At 38.3% G+C, this 18,663-nt stretch overlaps 1 protein-coding gene across 2 annotated transcripts in view; it reads left to right on the top strand.

The window, feature by feature from the left end:
* COMMD1 (copper metabolism domain containing 1) overlaps window positions 1-11,267 on the top strand; it is a 209,147-nt gene extending 197,880 nt beyond the window's left edge. For both annotated transcript variants that reach the window (XM_059406002.1, XM_059406003.1), the window contains one exon: window positions 11,026-11,267. In XM_059406002.1, the coding sequence (XP_059261985.1) occupies window positions 11,026-11,133 (108 nt within the window). In that variant the 3' untranslated portion in view covers window positions 11,134-11,267. The remainder of the gene's footprint in view (window positions 1-11,025) is intronic.
* Window positions 11,268-18,663: the final 7,396 nt, after the last annotated feature.

Below are 18,663 nucleotides of genomic sequence, written 5' to 3'. Positions count from 1 at the left end.
GAGTTTCTGGTGCTCTTTTTAGTTGCTCTGTCATTAAATTTCAGTCTTATCCTCACAAAGAGTCTAATTTTCATCTTTTTTCATCCCCAGTAGGATGATTTGCTTTGTGATTTTTTTTTTTCCATTTTGAAAATTGTGTTAGCAAGCCCTTTACACAGTAGCTGTAGAACTCGTCAGCTTTTGTATTTGAAATGAGGATTTGCTCAGGACAAAAATGGTCTGAGTAGGGACCATTGTTTGTAATATGTATTGCTAACAATTTTTGTTTAAAAAAAAAAGGATTATAGGGCGCCTGGGTGGCCCAGTGAATTAATCATCTGACTCTTGATTTTAGCTCAGGCCATGATTTCAGGGTCCTGCGTCACACTCTGTGCCCAGCCCAGAATCTGCGGGTCCCTCTCCCTCTGCTCCCCCCACCATGCTTTCTCATTCTTTCTCTCTTTCTCTCTCAAATAAATAAAAAACAAAATCTTTTTAAATTTTGTAAAAATGAAAAATAAAAAATTATAAACTACAAGCTTTAAAAAGAGATTATGAATCACAAATTTTGTTTTTTGAAGTACTGTTTTAAGGTGCAGCGTAAACTATCCATTACTTTAGATATTGGGTATAAGAGCAGGTTGTAGAGATGAGCCCATGTTTCTGAAATCAGGATCCTTGATGCAAATTCTTTTTTTTTTTTTTTTTAATTTATTTGACAGACAGAGGTCACAAGTAGGCAGAGAGAGAGGAAGGAAAGCAGGCTCCCTGCTGAGCAGAGAGCCCGATGTGCGGGGCTCGATCCCAGGACCGAGGCTTTAACCCACTGAGCCACCCAGACGCCCCCCTTGATGCATATTCTTAATGAAATATGATCTTCCATGGTTGTTGTTGCTGCTGTTGTTGCTGTTGTTGTTATTCTTCCTTAATATCAAAGTGCTGCTGTACAGAATTTCAATACAATGATAGTAGAAGAAAACCAGATATTGGTTTCGGATAATAAGCACTTGCAGGTCAGCCTTCCTATCAATTTAGGCATGATGAAAATCCTCGCTCTGCTAATCTTTGGAGTTTGTGTTCAGTGATACGTACTTCCGCATTCTGAAAAGACTCATCTTTGTGTTTATACTGAAAACAGTGATTGAGGCCAGAAAGTAAAGTAGGAAATGAAGAAACAATACCTGCACATAGTACGTATGGGAAATATCAGAGGAGCAGGAATTGGGATTTGGGGAATAAATACCCTGACCTCTTTCCTCTTGCTAGAACCCAGCTGTAAGAATAAGGAAGTGACATAGTCTTAGAGATCAGCCCTATAGGACATGACACAAGGTAGAGAAATGGATAAGAAAGAGAAGTGGAGAATAGTCACAGTTTTTACAGAACTATAAAATTTTAGTTTTGGATAAATGGTTCCCTGAGAAGGAACGTGAAAGATCGTTTGCTACAAAAAAGCTCTATCAGGGTGTACTAAAAGAATTGGGAGACGTATCAATATAATTCTGAAAAAGCCACATGAATTATGGGTATCTTCATTATAGATATCTATATTAACAATTATTATATAATTGCTTTTAAAGAAACCATTGCCAGTTTTGACTTTTGCTGCATGTTCTTTTTCTCTGTCAGGTTGTTAAACATGGAAGACAGAGTGACAGAGGTGCAGGTCAGAGATTGACTTAAGTTTATGAAAGGACAGCCTAAATAGAGGGATAGGCTTCATGGGTAAAGGTTAGGCTTAGCCTTGGTTAGGAGATCCTAGGTTACCTTTTCCTACTCTGACCTTCTGTCACCTAACTTTAGTACTTTTTAAAGAATCTGCAACATGTAGAACTTGCCAAAGTTGTGTTACAATACTGAATGCAACCAGTTAATTGAGGAATAAAGCTTTGTGGCAGTTTTGCATGGAAAATAATAATAATATAGAAAATTGGATATAGGACTTCTATTTTTTAAATTTTTTATTATTTTTTAAGTTTAAAAACAAAACTCTTTAAGTAGACTTTACACTCAACGCAGGACTTAAGCTCACAACTGAGATTAAGAGTCACATGCTCAGGGCACCTGGGTGGCTCACTAGGTTAAAGCCTCTGCCTTTGGCTCAGGTCATGATCCCAGGGTCCTGGGATCGAGCCCCACACCGGGCTCTCTGCTCAGCGGGGAGCCTGCTTCCCCCTCTCTCTCTGCCTACTTGTGACACCTCTCTCTCTCTCTCTGTCAAATAAATAAAAAAATATCTTTAAAAAAAAAATTGAGTCACATGCTCTACCAACTGTGCCACCAGGCACCACTCTATTTCTTTTGATAAATATTATTCTAAATGGTTCCACTCAAGTAGTTGATAAGTCGTCATTCTTTTTATTTTATTTTAGCATTTTGTGACTAGTATTGTTTTGCCAAAGAATTTCTTGTCATGCTTATGGGCCTAGATATCAAAATTATTAAAGTAGACATTATACACAAGGAAGTTTTAGCATATGGATGGAGAAAACCAAACGCTTGCTGAATGACAGCCTTCAATTATTATATAAACTAATAATTAGTTATATTCTCTGACCCTGATAGGAAATGAGTTTAAGCTAAAGCACTAAAGATCTGGGTTTGGCAAATAAGAGTTTCCTGAAGAAGGGCGCCTGGGTGGCTCAGTGGGTTAAGCCTCTGCCTTCCTCCTAAATCATGATCTCAGAGTTTTGGGATTGAGCCCTGCATAGGACACTCCCCCCCTCTCTCTCTGCCTACTTGTGATCTGTCAAATAAATAAGTAAAATCTTAAAAAAGAAAAAAAAAAGAGTTTCCTGAAGAGTATTAGAGTGGTTACCTGGGAAAGGAGTTTCTTAGGAACCTGTGAGATATCTTTCTCTGAAGTCATTAAGGGTAGCTTTGGTTTTTCTGTTGGTTTGGAGATGGTGGCCTCTGAGAGCTCTTGAGATTTTATAACCTTTTTGGCTTTTGCACTTGGAGAGAATATTTTAGTATTTTACCTTTGCTTTCTTTTCTGATTTGGAATAGTTATTTATTTATTTATTTATTTATTTATTTTTAAAGATTTTATTTATTTATTTGACAGACAGAGATCACAAGTAGGCAGAGAAGCAGGCAGAGAGAGGTGGAAGGAAGCAGGATCCCTGCCAAGCAGAGATCTCGATGCGGAGCTCGATCCCAAGACTCTGGGATCATGACCTGAGCCGAAGGCAGAGGCTTTAAACCACTGAGCCACCCAGGCACCAACTTTTTTTTTTTTTTAATTAATTAATTTATTTATTTATTTATTTTTATTAATTTTTTATTTTTTATACACATATATTTTTATCCCCAGAATAGTTATTTAAACCCCAAGTTTAATACACTGCTGTACTCCCCCATGCTCACAGACTACATATTCTTAATGAAGTGCTTGCTTATTTATCTGCTGATTTGATTCCACCACATGCTGTATCTACACTCTGTTAAAAAGCAGTAGGTTCGGGCGCCTGGGTGGCTCAGTGGGTTAAGCCGCTGCCTTCAGCTCAGGTCATGATCTCAGGGTCCTGGGATCGAGTCCCACGTCAGGCTCTCTGCTCAGCAGGGAGCCTGCTTCCCTCTCTCTCTCTGCCTGCCTCTCCATCTACTTGTGATTTCTCTCTGTCAAAGAAATACATAAAATCTTAAAAAAAAAAAAAAAAAAAAAAAAAAGCAGCAGGTTCGGGGCACCTGGTTAGTTCAGTCAGTTAAGCGTCTCCCTGGGGCTCAGGTTGGGATTCCAGATTCCTGGGATTGAGCCCCTAGCATCGCATCCGGTTCTCTGCTTAGCAGGGAGCCTGCTTCTCCTTCTCCCTCCCTCTGCCTGCCACTCACCCTGCTTATGCTCCCTCTTGCTGTCTCTCTCTCTCTCCATGTCGAAAAAATAAAATCTTAAACAAACAAACAAACAAACAAAAAACACGTTCTAACTCTTGGCTCAGATACTTAAATCCAGGAGTTTAGTCTTGTCATTTCTTGTTATTATAACCAGTTGGGCCCAGACCCAGGTGGATGGTTTGGGGCGAAAAAAACCCAGATGTTTCAGGAGTGCATGGCTGGCTCAGTTGGAAGAGCATGTGACTCTTGATCATGGAGTCATGAGTTCAAGCTTCCTCTTGGGTGTAGAAATTACTTTAAAAAAAAAAAAAAAACCTTTAAAAAAATCAGATGTTTCAAATTGTTCTTATACTTTGTCTCTGGCTTGATAAGCATCATCTGCATTCCTACAGATATCTTTAAGTGCATTAGATGTATTTTCTGTAGTGTTCCCCAGCCAAATGCAAAAATCTGAATAGAGCCCCATGTGTTAAGCCCCAGTTTAAAGGCTCCTGAATACCTGATAAAATATTTTGATAGTATAATTAGGTAAAGCTAGCCCTGTTTAATAGCTTCAAATAAGCTGTTTCTTCAAGAGTCATAAATGGTTACATATGTCTTTCTATCATTGTTAGGGTGCATTGTTTCAAGGGGAGAGAGTGAAGGTTGGGAGTGGATGGAAAATTTAATTCTGGACTCTGTTTTTCTAGCCTGCTAGTCTCTCTGATAGTTGATTTCCCTTAAAAATAAACAGCTTCAGAGGTACCTGGGTGGCACAATCAGTGAAGCATCCAACTCTTGGTTTCACCTCAGGTAATGAACTTAGGGTCATAAGATTGAGCCCCATGTCAGGCTCTGTGCTCAGTGCAGAGTCTACCTAGGGCTCTCTCTCTCCCTATGCACCCTCCCCCGACTCTCTCTCTCTCAAATAAATAAATATTTAAAAATAAATAAATAAACAGTTTCACTGATACTTAGAGGTCTGAGCAAAGATAATTTGAGTACTGAAATCTGTAAAAAGTAATGACCCCTAGTCAGAAAAGATCCTGGCTTTCTTTTTTTTTTTTTTTTTTTTTAAGATTTTATTTATTTATTTGACAGATCACAAGTAGGCAGAGAAGCAGGCAGAGAGAGAGAGGGAACCAGGCTCCCCTATGAGCAGAGAGCCTGATGCGGCACTTGATCCCAGGACCCTGAGATCATGACCTGAGCCAAAGGCAGAGGCTTTTTTTTTTTAATTAAATTTATTTATTTTCAGCATAACAGTATTCATTATTTTTCACCACACCTAGTGCTCCATGCAATCCGTGCCTTCCACAATACCCACCACCTGGTACCCCAACCTCCCACCCCCCCGCCACTTCAAACCCCTCAGATTGTTTTTCAGAGTCCATAGTCTCTCATGATTTACCTCCCCTTCCAATTTCCCCCAACTCCCTTCTCCTCTCTAACTCCCCATGTCCTCCATGCTATTTGTTATGCTCCACAAATAAGTGAAACCATATGATAATTGACTCTCTCTGCTTGACTTATTTCACTCAGCATAATCTCTTCCAGTCCCGTCCATGTTGCTACAAAAGTTGGGTATTCAACCTTTCTGATGGAGGCATAATACTCCACAGTGTATATGGACCACATTTTCCTTATCCATTCGTCTGTTGAAGGGCATCTTGGTTCTTTCCATAGTTTGGCGACCGTGGCCATTGCTGCTATAAACATTGGGGTACAGATCGCCCTTCTTTTCACGACATCTGTATCTTTGGGGTAAATACCCAGGAGTGCAATTGCAGGGTCATAGGGAAGTTCTATTTTTAATTTCTTGAGGAATCTCCACACTGTTCTCCAAAGAGGCTGCACCAACCTGCATTCCCACCAATAGTGTAAGAGGGTTCCCCTTTCTTCACATCCCCTCCAACACATGTTTTTTCCTGTCTTGTTAATTTTGGCCATTCTAACTGTTGTAAGGTGATATCTCAATGTGGTTTTAATTTTAATCTCCCTGAGGGCTAGTGATGATGAACATTTTTTCATGTGTCTGATAGCCATTTGTATGTCTTCATTGGAGAAGTGTCTGTTCATATCTTCTGCCCATTTTTTTATATGATTGCCTGTTTTGTGTGTGTTGAGTTTGAGGAGTTCGTTATAGTTCCTGGATATCAGCCTTTTGTCTGTACTGTCATTTGCAAATATCTTCTCCCATTCCATGGGTTGCACCTTTGTTTTCTTGACTGTTTCCTTTGCTGTGCAGAAGCTTTTGATTTTGATGAAGTCCCAAAAGTTTATTTTCACTTTTGTTTCCTTTGCCTTTGGAGACTATCTTGAAAGAAGCTGCTGTGGCTGATATCAAAGAGATTACTGCCTATGTTCTCCTCTAGGATTCTGATGGATTCCTGTGTCACGTTGAGGTCTTTTATCCATTTTGAGTTTATCTTCGTGTACAGTGTAAGAGAATGGTTGAGTTTCATTCTTCTACATATAGCTGTCCAATTTTCCCAGCACCATTTATTGAAGAGACTGTCTTTTTTCCACTGTATATTTTTTCCTGTTTTGTCGAAGATTAATTGACCATAGAGTTGAGGGTCCATATCTGGGCTCTCTACTCTGTTCCACTGGTTTATGTGTCTGTTTTTATGCCAGTACCATGCTGTCTTGGTGACCACAGCTTTGTAATAAAGCTTGAAATCAGATAACGTGATGCCCCCAGTTTTATTTTTGTTTTTCAACATTTCCTTAGCGATTCGGGTTCTCTTCTGATTCCATACAAATTTCTGGATTATTTGCTCCAGGTCTTTGAAGAATACTGGTGGAATTTTGATCAGAATGGCATTAAAAGTATAGATTGTTCTAGGCAGTATAGACTTTTTAACAATGTTTATTCTTCCTATCCAAGAGCATGGAATGGTCTTCCATCTTTTTGTGTCTTCTTCAATTTCCTTCATGAGTGTTCTGTAGTTCCTCAAGTACAGATCCTTTACCTCTTTGGTTAGGTTTATTCCCGGGTATCTTATGGTTCTTGGTGCTATAGTAAATGGGATCAATTCTCTAATTTCCCTTTCTGTATTTTCATTATAAGTGTATAAGAAAGCCACTGATTTCTGCACATTGACTTTGTATTCTGCCACATTGCTGAATTGCTGTATGAGTTCTAGTAGTTTGCGGGTGGAGTCTTTTGGGTTTTCCATATAAAGAATCGTGTCATCTGTGAAGAGAGAGAGTTCGACTTCTTCATTGCCAATTTGGATACCTTTTATTTCTCTTCGTTGTCTGATTGCTGTTGCTAGGACTTCTAATACTATGTTGAACAAGAGTGGTAAAAGTGGGCATCCTTGTCTTGTTCCTGATCTCAACGGGAGGCTGCAAGCTTTTTCCCATTGAGGATGATATTTGCTGTGGGTCTTTCATAGATAGACTTGATGAAGTTCAGGAATGTTCCCTCTATCCCTATACTTTGAAGCGTTTTAATCAGGAACAGATGCTGGATTTTGTCAAATGCTTTTTCTGCATCAATTGAGAGGACCATGTGGTTCTTCTCTCTTCTCTTATTAATTTGTTCTATCACATTGATTGATTTGTGAATGTTGAACCATCCTTGTAGCCCAGGGATGAATCCCACCTGGTCATGGTGGATAATCTTTTTAATGTGCTGTTGGATCCTGTTTGCTAGATCTTGTTGAGAATCTTAGCATCCATTTTCATCAGTGATATTGGTCTGAAACTCTCCTTTTTGGTAGGGTCTTTGCCCAGTTTAGGGATCAGGGTAATGCTGGCTTCATAGAAAGAGTCTGGAAATTTTCCTTCTGCTTCAATTTTTTGAAACAGCTTCAGGAGAAGAGGTGTTATTTCTTCTTTGAAAGTTTGGTAGAATTCCCCAGGGAATCCATCAGGTCCTGGGCTCTTGTTTTTTGGGAGGTTTTTTGGTCACTGCTTCAATCTCGTTACTAGATATCAGTCTATTCAGGTTGTCGATTTCTTCCTGGTTCAATTTTGGGAGTTTATAGTTTTCCAGGAATGCATCCATTCATCAAGGTTGCTAAGCTTATTGGCATGTAACTGTTGATAGTAACTTCTGATGATTGTTTCTACTTCCTTGGTGTTAGTTGTGATCTCTCCCTTTTCATTCCTAATTTTATGAATTTGGGCTTTCTCTATTTTCTTTTGGATTAGTGTGGCCAGTGGCTTATCAATCTTATTGATTCTTTCAAAAAACCAACTTCTAGTTTCATTGATACATTCTACTGTATCTTTGGTTTCTATCTCACTGATCTCAGCTCTAATCTTGATGATTTCCCTTCTTATGTATGGAGTTGGTTTGATTTGTTGTTGATTATCCAGTTCTTTAAGGTGTAGAGAAAGCTGCTGTGTTCTGGATTTTTCAATTTTTTTGAGGGAGGCTTGGATGGCTATTTATTTCCCCCTTAGGACTGCCTTTGCTGTATCCCATAGGTTTTGGACCGAAGTGTCTTCATTCTCATCGGTTTCCATGAATTGTTTCAGTTTTTCCTTGATCTCCTGGTTGATCCAAGCATTCTTAAGCAAGGTGGTCTTTAGCTTCCAGTGTTTGAGTTCCTTCTGAACTTTTCCTTGTGATTAAGCTTCAGTTTCAAAGCATTGTGATCTGAGAATATGCAGGGAATAATCTCAGTCTTTTGGTATCGGTTGAGTCCTGATTTGTGACCCAGTATGTGGTCTATTCTTGAGAAGGTTCCATGTGCACTTGAGAAGAATGAGTATCTTGTTGTTGGTTTTTTTGTTTTTGTTTTTGTTTTTTAGTATCTTGTTGTTTTAGGGTGGAATGTTCTGTATTTATCTATGAGGTCCATCTGTTCCAATGTGTCATTCAATGCTCTTGTTTCTTTATTGATTTTCTGCTTCAATGATCTATTTCTGAGAGAGGCGTGTTAAGATCTCCTACGATTAGTGTATTCATATCAATATGACTATCTTCATTAACAGTTTTCGTATGTAATTGGCTGCTCCCATATTGGGGGCATAGATATTTACAGTTGTTAGATCATCTTGGTGGATAGTCCCTTGAAGGATTATGTAGTGTCCTTCTGTATCTCTGACTACAGTCTTTAGTTTAAAATCTAATTTATCTGATATGAGAATCGCTACCCCAGTCTTCTTTTCAGGCCCATTGGCATGAAAAATGCTTCTCCATCCCCAAGGCAAAGGCTTTAAACCACTGAGCCTCCCAGGCACCCCAAGATCCTGGCTTTTATTAATGAACTCTGCTCAGGTATTCCTATCTCTGTGATTGAAGTCCTTGATAATCTTTTTCATATAAATGGAAAACCAGGTGATTTGTTACTGTTACTTTCACTGAGGTAAAACATGGTTTACATATTTTCTGCCAATTTCCCAAATATATATGTTAGACTAGTAATTATTGTTTTCTCTAGATCATTGTTTCAAAGGGTAAATGTTCAAAGATGTTTTAAAGTTAGGATAAACTGAATAAAGAATACTGAGGCTTTCTAATCTGATACCTGTTCTTAATTTAGCTAACTGAATTATCTGATTTGCCATAAATTTGTTCTTCTTTCTTAAAGGAGGTGATCGCTCCTGCAGCTCGTCGACACAAGGACTCTCTTTCTTTTCTTTAAATTGGTTTTTGCTTCAACTAAGTGAAAACCTGGCAGTTTTTCTTTCTTTTCTTTTCTTTTTTAAACTTGGCATTTTCTTTTTTTTTTTTTTTAAAGATTTTATTTATTTATTTGACAGAGAGAAATCACAAGTAGATGGAGAGGCAGGCAGAGAGAGAGAGAGAGGGAAGCAGGCTCCCCGCTGAGCAGAGAGCCCGATGCGGGACTCGATCCCAGGACCCTAAGATCATGACCTGAGCCGAAGGCAGCGGCTTAACCCACTGAGCCACCCAGGCGCCCCTAAACTTGGCATTTTCTAAGTTCACATATTATACCCCTCTCCTCTCCAAATACATGTTTGAGGAAAATGTTCTCTGTAGTCAGGGAAAGCCTTTTCTACTCTTTGGCAAGTTTTCATCTGAGAGGCCCTTTCTTTCATCCCTCTGCACTTGTTTCTCCTGTGGTATGTTCAGTGCCATCAGTAAACACTCCAGCATAGCAACTTAGCAACAGCAAGGGTACTTTTCCAAAATCTAAAAGTTTTTCCAGCTAATGACAGAGTAACTTGGTCCCACTGAAAAGGCATATTGGTCTTCCTTCTACCTGCCACTTTGGGGATAAGGATTGGAAATATCATGCATTTAGAGAGGAAAATGTATATAAAAGAGCATTGAATCTGGTGGTGGCTCTGCCATCAACAGAGGGACAGTAGGCATGGCATTTACAATGCCTGGGGCCTCAATTTCATTATCTAAAAAACAAGGTAGTTGAATTATATGATCTCCGAGAATTCATACTGCTTTAAAATACATGATTATTATTCTTAAGAATCTTGAATATAATCACTCTTGGATACATATAGTTTGCCTTTGTCACTTGTTCACTGTACATGAAATTTCTGTCATCACACTTCAAAGGCCTTTTTCTTTGATATCTACCTAATCTAGCATTGATTGATCCTAACAGTATTTGAAAGGAATGTGTCTGATGGAAATCTTGGAGAGTTGGCTTGCAGCAAGTGGAAAGGCCTCAGAAGTGTTTGATGCTATTTCAAGATCTGGTTATCTTTCAGTTATTTGGTTGATGTTTCCCAAGCAACTTGGTCACAACTTGTTAAAATTTCTAGTATAACCACTAAATCCAGGGTAGCTCAATTACCAGGCTAACACAGACCCAGTCCAAATCTTCCTTCCATTGTTAGGGTGCTACAGAGACAGGATGGACTTTGGAGTCAGCCGGAGCTGGGAGTTCACAGTCTGACTCTGCCTTTTTCTCATTTTGTGATACAGGTTAATCTCTCTGTGCCTTAGTGTCATCATCATGTAATAGCAATACTTAAGTACTTACCTTAAAAATTGTTACGGGATCAAATGACCGACAAAAAGAGTTTCTCACATGCCTCATTGTGAGAACACCTGACATTTGTATACCTCTTTACCATTTATGAAACACCTCATCAAAGTAGTTTTATTTAGGGAAAGAAATGTGTGATTTTCTTTGCTGGCTAATGTATCATTTAGATATTGAAGCCTGAGTCAGACTTGCTAGGTAGGGGTCCCTGGACCTTTGGAACTGGGTCAGGCCAGGTCCAGAGCCTTGGCTATTTTGCGGGACTCTCATAAAAACATTCTTTTATGTTTTCTAGGAATCTGAATTTCTGTGTTTGGAATTTGATGAAGTCAAGGTCAATCAACTCCTAAAGAAGCTTTCAGAGGTAGAAGAAAGTATCAGCACACTGATGCAGCCAGCCTAGCTGAAGAGGGAGTTGTTGAAGCAAAGGTGTTCATGATCCCTCCCCCTGTGACCTGGGTTTTTTTGTTGTTGTTTTGTTGTTTTTTAAAAAAATCTTTTCCCCCATTAGTATTAAATCCTCAAATTCAAATCTTATCTGTCTTTGCTTTCTGGCATTTCTTTCTCTTTCCCTTTCATTCACTCTTCAAATTTTAAGTTGTACTGCTTGTACTTCAGCATGCAGAGATGCTCATAAGAGCATTTTATTTCATTTTAAGATTTTATTTTTAAGTAATCTCTATACCCAGTGTGGGGCTCGAACTCACAACCCCAGGATCAAGAGTCACATGCTCCAGTCACCGAGCCAGCCAGCTGCCCCATCATAAAGGCATTTTAAAAATAAGGCTTTTGTGGCTGGGTGATGGACATTGGGGAGGGTATGTGCTATGGTGAGCACTGTGAATTGTGTAAGACTGATGAATCACAGATCTGTACTCCTGAAACAAATAATATATGTTAATTTAAAAAAAGAACTGATAAAACCCAATTCCTCAAAACCCCAAATAATCCAATTAAAATTGGGCAGAAGACGTGAACAGGCATTTCTCCAAAGAAAACATCCAGATGACCAACAGACATGTGAAAAGATGCTCAGCATCACTCATCATCAGAGAAATACAAATCAAAACTACAATGAGATAATCACCTCACACCTGTCGAATGAATAAAGTCAAAAACACAAGAAGCAATAAGTATGGGCAAGGATATGGAGAAAAAAGAACCCCTGTGCATTGTTGTTGGGAATGCAAACTGGAACATCCAGTATGAAAAACAGTATGGATGTTCCTCAAAAAAATAAAAATAGAATTACTATATGATCCATTAATTCCACTACTGGATATTTACCCTAAGAAAATGAAAAAACTAATTTCAAAAGATATATGCACCCCTATGTTTATAGCAGCATGATTTACAATAGTCAAGATATGGAAGCAACTTAAATGTTCATCAGTACCTGAATGGATAAAGAAGTGTGTGTGTGTGTGTGTGTGTGTGTGTGCGCGCGTGCATGTGTGTGTCTGATATTACTCAGCCAGAAAAAAGAAAGAAATCTTGGCCATTTGCAACAACATATTTGGAGAATATGAGAATATAGAGTATAATGGTGAAATAAGTCAGTCAGAGAAAAACAAATAGCATATGATTTCACTCATGTGGAATTTAAGAAACAAAACAAAGAAAAAAGACAAACCAATAAAACAGACTCTTATCTATATGGAGAGCAAACTGGTGGTTACTAGAGAGGAAGTGAGTGGGAAAATGGGTGAAACAGGTGAAGGGGATTAAGGGTACACTTATGGAGGGTGCCTGGGTGGCTCATCGGATTAAAGTCTCTGCCTTCGGCTCAGGTCATGATCCCAGGGTCCTGGGATCGAGCCTCGCATCGGGCTCTCTGCTCAGCAAGGAACCCGCTTCCCCGTCTCTCTCTACCTGCCTTTCTGCCTACTTGTGATCACTCTCTGTCAAATAAATAAATAAAATCTTAAAAAAAAAAAAAAAGAGTACACTTATGATGGGCCCTGAGTAATGTAGAGAATTGTTGAATCACTAATTACACACCTGAAACTAGTACAGCACTGTATGTTAACTATACCAGAATTAAAATTTTTAAAAATTAAAAATGAACAAAAAAGTAAAAACCTCTGGGGATTGGGTAAATGAAAGAACTTTTAAGACTAGGGATGTTCAGTTTTAAAATTTTTTATATTGGCTATATAATTGCCACCAGTATGCCTTCTTTCCCTCAAAATTTTACCAAATCTTTAATAAAGTATTTTTTAACTGATAAAAAATAAAAATAAAAAATAAAATAAAAAGAAGGCTTCCAGGACTGTATCTTTAGATACTTGAATTCAGTAGGACTTTAGAAACCCTTGCTATGGTGGTTTGTTCCGGGAATAGGAAGTTTAGGAATTTATACATGATAAATCATAGAAGAATTAGAAAAGGGGGTACAAAACATTTTATTCATATAAATACAAGGCTGACCAAAAGCCATGTGTCTTGATCCAAGGCTTAGAGGAGCCTGCTTAACCTAGAAAAGGTTTACTGATCTGGTAAAACCTGCGATACTCCTGGAACTGATTCAGGCATTTGAATTCATTCTCACTAAATCTGGGGGGGTCTGGTTTGATCTGAACCACTGAGAAGCTTGAGCTTTTCTGGAAACTAGAACTGAATGGTCCTTGTCACAAAGAGACTCCCTTCACTTACCTCAAGTCATGTTTGTATGAAGGGGAAAATGTCTGTTGGGCTCATGTGAGGTCTTTTACATCAGGAAGGTTTACTTGGGTCATCAAATAAAACCTCTTCAAGAAAACTAATGTTGGGACACCTGACTGGCTCAGTCAGTAGAACATGTGACTCTTGATCTTGGGGTTGTGAGTGCAGAAATTACTTTAAAATTTTATTAAAAGAAAACTAGTGTAAAAACTAGGTCCTCAGAGAGGTTATACCAAACCCCAAGAATGTTCTATAAGGAGGAAGCTGTCAACTAGTATATGGAGGCCATGGCTGTTGTTTAGCAGGTTTTATCATCTGATACTGATAATATTTAGAAACTCCAGGGGCCTTTGAGACATAATGTGTTCCTAAAATGTAGTTCCCGTGGTTAGTGGTTACACCACATGTCAGTTCTAATGAGTTTATTCTAGAGCAGAATTAAGTTCTCTTCTGTTAAACATTTCCTCCTAAATCAGTTTGCAGACATTTTAGGAACTCTTCCAACACCCAAGCTGAAAATATGGGCTTCCTCTCAGGTTAAAACCATACCAGCAGTTAGCAAACAATGACCAGAAGGTCTTAAATGTAGCCCCTGTGGACCCTTGAGAAAACATCTTGAAACAGTATGGTAAATAGATTCAGAGAAGGCATGTAATTTGGCTTAAAAACTATTAAAACTTGCTTTCTGTTTCCAGGGCTACTGTCATATGATCCAGGAGAATTTAGATAATGTCTTCTGCTATAAAATGGAGGAAGAGTATCCCATCATGTAATGGGATTCCAGATGTCATTGGAAGGAAGAACGGTAGCTACCCTATTAGTATTGACTCACCTATCCAGTGAAGGTCTGTGAAAGCCTAAAAGAACAATCCATGGGCTCACAGGGAGAGGAAATCATTGTGGTTTGAAGCTCTGTTGAGGTCATCCTATAAAATTAATAGCCACAGAAGTGGATATGGGCTTTTTATTATAACCCCCAAACCCTAGGTCATTGAAAAATCTGTTCATGTATACTGAGTTTTTCATAATAATAGGAGTAAAAAAAAAAAAACTGGTCGCTGAAGGTGGTCCCACATTTAACAGTAAATACTTTGGAATACAAGTGATTTTAGAAAGGGTATGTTTGTGTGTGTGTGTGTGTGTGTGTGTGTGTGTTATATTTAGCGGTAATTTTTAAAATAATCTGATTACCAAAGGGATATATTTTTATTACATTTTTTTGTGAGAATACAGACCCACACTAAGAACAGTAAAATGACCTATTGGCCTGACCTACAGAGATAACAGAAAGAAGAAGGCTGGAACTAGGAGAAGTGTTGCCTTTCCTTGAATAAATTTCTGGAAGTAGAACACATGGTTTTTAAGACTTTGACAAATATTACCAAATTGTTCTCCAGAAACATGGTATCGGTTTGTATAACCTCTAAGAAAGTATGAAAATAAATCACTCCCTTTCTTGCCTAATTGGATATTATCTGCTTTTTGGTTTGTTTTATTTTGTTTTAATTTGGGGATGGGCTAACTTGTTTTTGTAAATTTTTGCAAGGGACGCTTAACTTAAACCAGGAATTCTCCATGGGAATAGGGCAAGTGTAGAAAAAGGACCAGGGAAGAAGAAAACTGGCATAAGGGTCCCAGCAGATGCCACTTGATTTCCTACCTTGGTAATCCTAGGTTAAAATCACTTTGAGTTCAAGAACTGTGGGGCAAAATTAAAATAGGCTTTATCCTGAATTAGTCCTTGTAGAAATTGTCCCTACTTGAGCAATAAGTACTCTAACTTCAGTCTGTTTAGAAAAACAGTCCAGATAAGCCAAAATTTGCTCTTAGAATAGAGTCAGAAAGAAACTTAAGCCTTCAGTAGTTTCAGGTTGATAGGAGCAAAGGATTTTCCTTACTCTCAGGCCTGGCTTTTCTTGGAAGCTCTGGTTTCTTTTGGCTTCCTCAGGGAAGGCTTAAATTTTACCATTATAGCCGCCCCCCACCCTTTCCTTTACTTAACCTCCCTTCCTCGAGTGTTACTGTTTTTTTATCCCGTTTATTTATTTCACTCATCCTGTCCACCCACCTCCCCTCTGGCAACCACCAGTTTGTTTTCCATATTCAAGAGTCTGTCTGTCTTTTTTCCTTGTTGATTTGTTTTGTTTAATTCCACATATGAATGAAATATATGATATTTTTCTTTCCCTGTCTAACTTATTTCACTTAGCATTATATTCTGTAGATCCATTCATGTTGCTGCACATGTCAAGATTTCATTCTCTTGGATGGTTGAATAATATTCCTGTGTGTGTGTGTACGCGCGCGTGCACGCATGCCACATCTTCTTCATCTGTGGATGGACCCTTGGGTTTCTTCCGTATCTTGGCTATTGCAAATAATGCTGCAGTAAACAAAGGGGTGCATTTATCTTTTTGAATTAATATTTTCTTTTTCTTTGGGAAAATATCTAGTAGTGGAATTATTAGATCATATGTTAATTCTATTTTTAATTTTCTGAGGAACCTCCATACTATTTTCCATAGTGGTTGCCCCATTTGGCATTCTCACCGAAAGCACAGGTTTCCTTTTTCTCCGTATTCTTGCTAGCATTTGTTATTTCTTGTCTTTTTGATTTTGGCCATTCAGACAAATGTGAGGTGATATCTCATTGTGGTTTTGGTTTGCATTTCCCCGATGATTAATAATGCTGATCATCTTTTCACATATCTGTTGGCCATTTGTATGGCTTTTTGGGAAAAAATGTCTATTCAGGTCCTCTGCCCATTTTAATTGTGTTATTTGGGGGTTTTGTCTTCTTTAATGATGATTCAAAAGGAACTACCGCACTTAAAAATTTCATTTAACTGAAGTCTCTCCCAAATGCAAGAAGGTGGTGAAAAGCAAAGGATGACACTGAGTATCTGAAATCTTTAATAGCTGACATGGTGTCAAGCTGTTGGTTACTGAAATTCTTTTTTTAGACCTGAGTGAAATTTTGGAAAACAGAATATGAATGGAAATTCGAGGATATTGAATGTTAAACAGATGTTAGAAAATAATGTTTTCTTGAGTACACAATAAATATCTAAATTAGTGAAGGGACAAGGATAAGAAGGAAGCCTTCTAGAGTCAGCTCAGAAATGATTGAGTATTTTCCTAAAAGAACAGGATGCTGGAAGGGATGGGCCTTAGTAGGACAATTGCCACCTTATAATTTTAGCTATCCCAACTTTCCAGCCAATTTTTTCAGTATTTTACGTAATGACTTAGCTAGAAGGGAAAAGTCAAGCAGAACATAAGTAGTTTGCACTTACCTCTAGCTGTAAAGTATATAGCTTTTTACCTCAAAATTTGAGAAATAGCAGTTTTTTAATCTAAGTTCAGTCAGATCTCAGTTCTCTGTTACCTGGGAATGTTCATGATTGTCATAGCATCATGACTGAATACAACACTGAAGTAACCTTTATTATAAAGGAACCTGCCTAGGCCTGCTTCCTAGTGCAAACTAACATATCTTGCAAGTTTAGTACATATATTATCAGAATAAAATACTAAACCTATATGTGAGCACATAGCAAAATATGAGTATTTATATCATTTACTCACCAAGGACTATAATTGGGCTTTTTTTCTCTTTTATCTATCTACTCCTGGCTAGTTTTCTTTTCTTTTTTAAGTAGGCTTCAATGCCCAAAATGGGGCTTGAATTCACAACTCTGAGATCAAGAGTTGCATGCTCTACTGCCTGAACCAGCCAGGTGCTCCTTGGCTAGATTTCTGTTTCAAATTCTGTTTATTCAGAGGAGGCAGACAGGGAAGAAAAAGAAAGTGGGGAAATATGGATTGCACAAGTGCAAGAAGTATTAAACTATTAATTGAAAAGAAATTTAGGCTGAAAAATGAAAATAGTTAAAGTCCTTAATACTGTTATTATACTGTTTTTACATTAAAGAAATAAAAATAAATTGGGAGGGTTTGTGATTCATAAATAATGGCTATTTTTGTAATCATGGCTAGGATTTGGCACTGATCTCAAGATGACTGGGAAGCTTTTGGTAGAAACCCTTTTTGCCATCTTTAAAAGGGGGGGAAATATCTGGACAGATGGGCTGAGGACTTACATAAGGCCATGGTCAAAAAGAGACCTCAAGGCAGTATCTTCCATTTCCATATTCTATCTGCCAAACCCTCCAAAAGAATATATGCTTGAAAAAAATACCTGTGGCCTTGCTCGTTGTGTTTACATAATGACCGTTCCTAGAGTGATGGCTTTTGTATACAGATGTGACCTAGGGGATGTAAGGCCCTATGTCATTTGCAACCTGCATCCATGTTAGACCTGCCTCTGTGCTGAGGCTGCTGAGGCTCTTTGTAGAACCTAATGATGTTTCTGATGACCTTGGTCTTACTGTCCACTCAGTGCCACTCATTTTTGGAAGCAGTGTGTAAGACAAGTCTATTACCACATGGGGCTTCCTGGCTGTCCTCAGTACCCAGGTAGGCAGCAGATTGTCTTTATCCTCCCTGGACAGCCATGATCCAAGCTTACTAAATGTAACAACTCTTGGCCATTCCTTCATTGCAACAATGTCTGTAGTGAATTTTATGGCAGCTGCTTCCTCACTATTATGGTTTTCTCAACATGGTCTACCTATGGTGCATAGAACAGAGATTAAAAATAATTTTTTTAACATTTTAGTTTAAAAGTAATACAAGCTCATTAGAGGCACTGGGGTGGCTCAGTCGATCATCTGACTCTTGATTTTGGCTGAGGGCATGATCTCAGGGTCATGAGATTGAGCCCTGTGTCAGGTTCTGTGCTGGGTGTAGAATCTGCTTAGGATTCTTTCTCTCCCTGTCCCTCTGCCCCTCCCTTGCTCGCTCTCTATCTAAAAAATACTATGTTCATTTAAAAAATTACTCATAATTTTTTTATTTTTTCATAATTTAATTTTTAAATCAGTACAAAACTTGAGCAAAATGTGATTCTCCCTTGCTTTCTGCTTTTAAAAAAATACCTCTCTTCTGGGGTGCCTGGTTGGCTCAGTCAGAAGAGCATGCAACTCTTGGCCTTAGGGTTATAAATTTGAGTCTCACATTGGGTGCAGAGATTACTTAAAAAAATCTTTGGAAAAAAAATAAAGGTAAAAAATCTCTTTCCCTAGAAGTAGTTATAACAGTTTGGTCTGTTTCCTTCCAGATATTCTCTATGCACACAAAAATATATTACTAGTTACTCTTTGAAAGCATCATTTCAGAAACATCGATCACAGCTGAAAGATACAAC

This window comes from Mustela nigripes, chromosome 7 (genome assembly GCF_022355385.1).
Source record: "Mustela nigripes isolate SB6536 chromosome 7, MUSNIG.SB6536, whole genome shotgun sequence".
NCBI lineage: Eukaryota > Metazoa > Chordata > Mammalia > Carnivora > Mustelidae > Mustela > Mustela nigripes.
The sequence above is the reverse complement of the archived record's forward strand: the minus strand, read 5'-3'. Positions and strand labels throughout refer to the sequence as shown.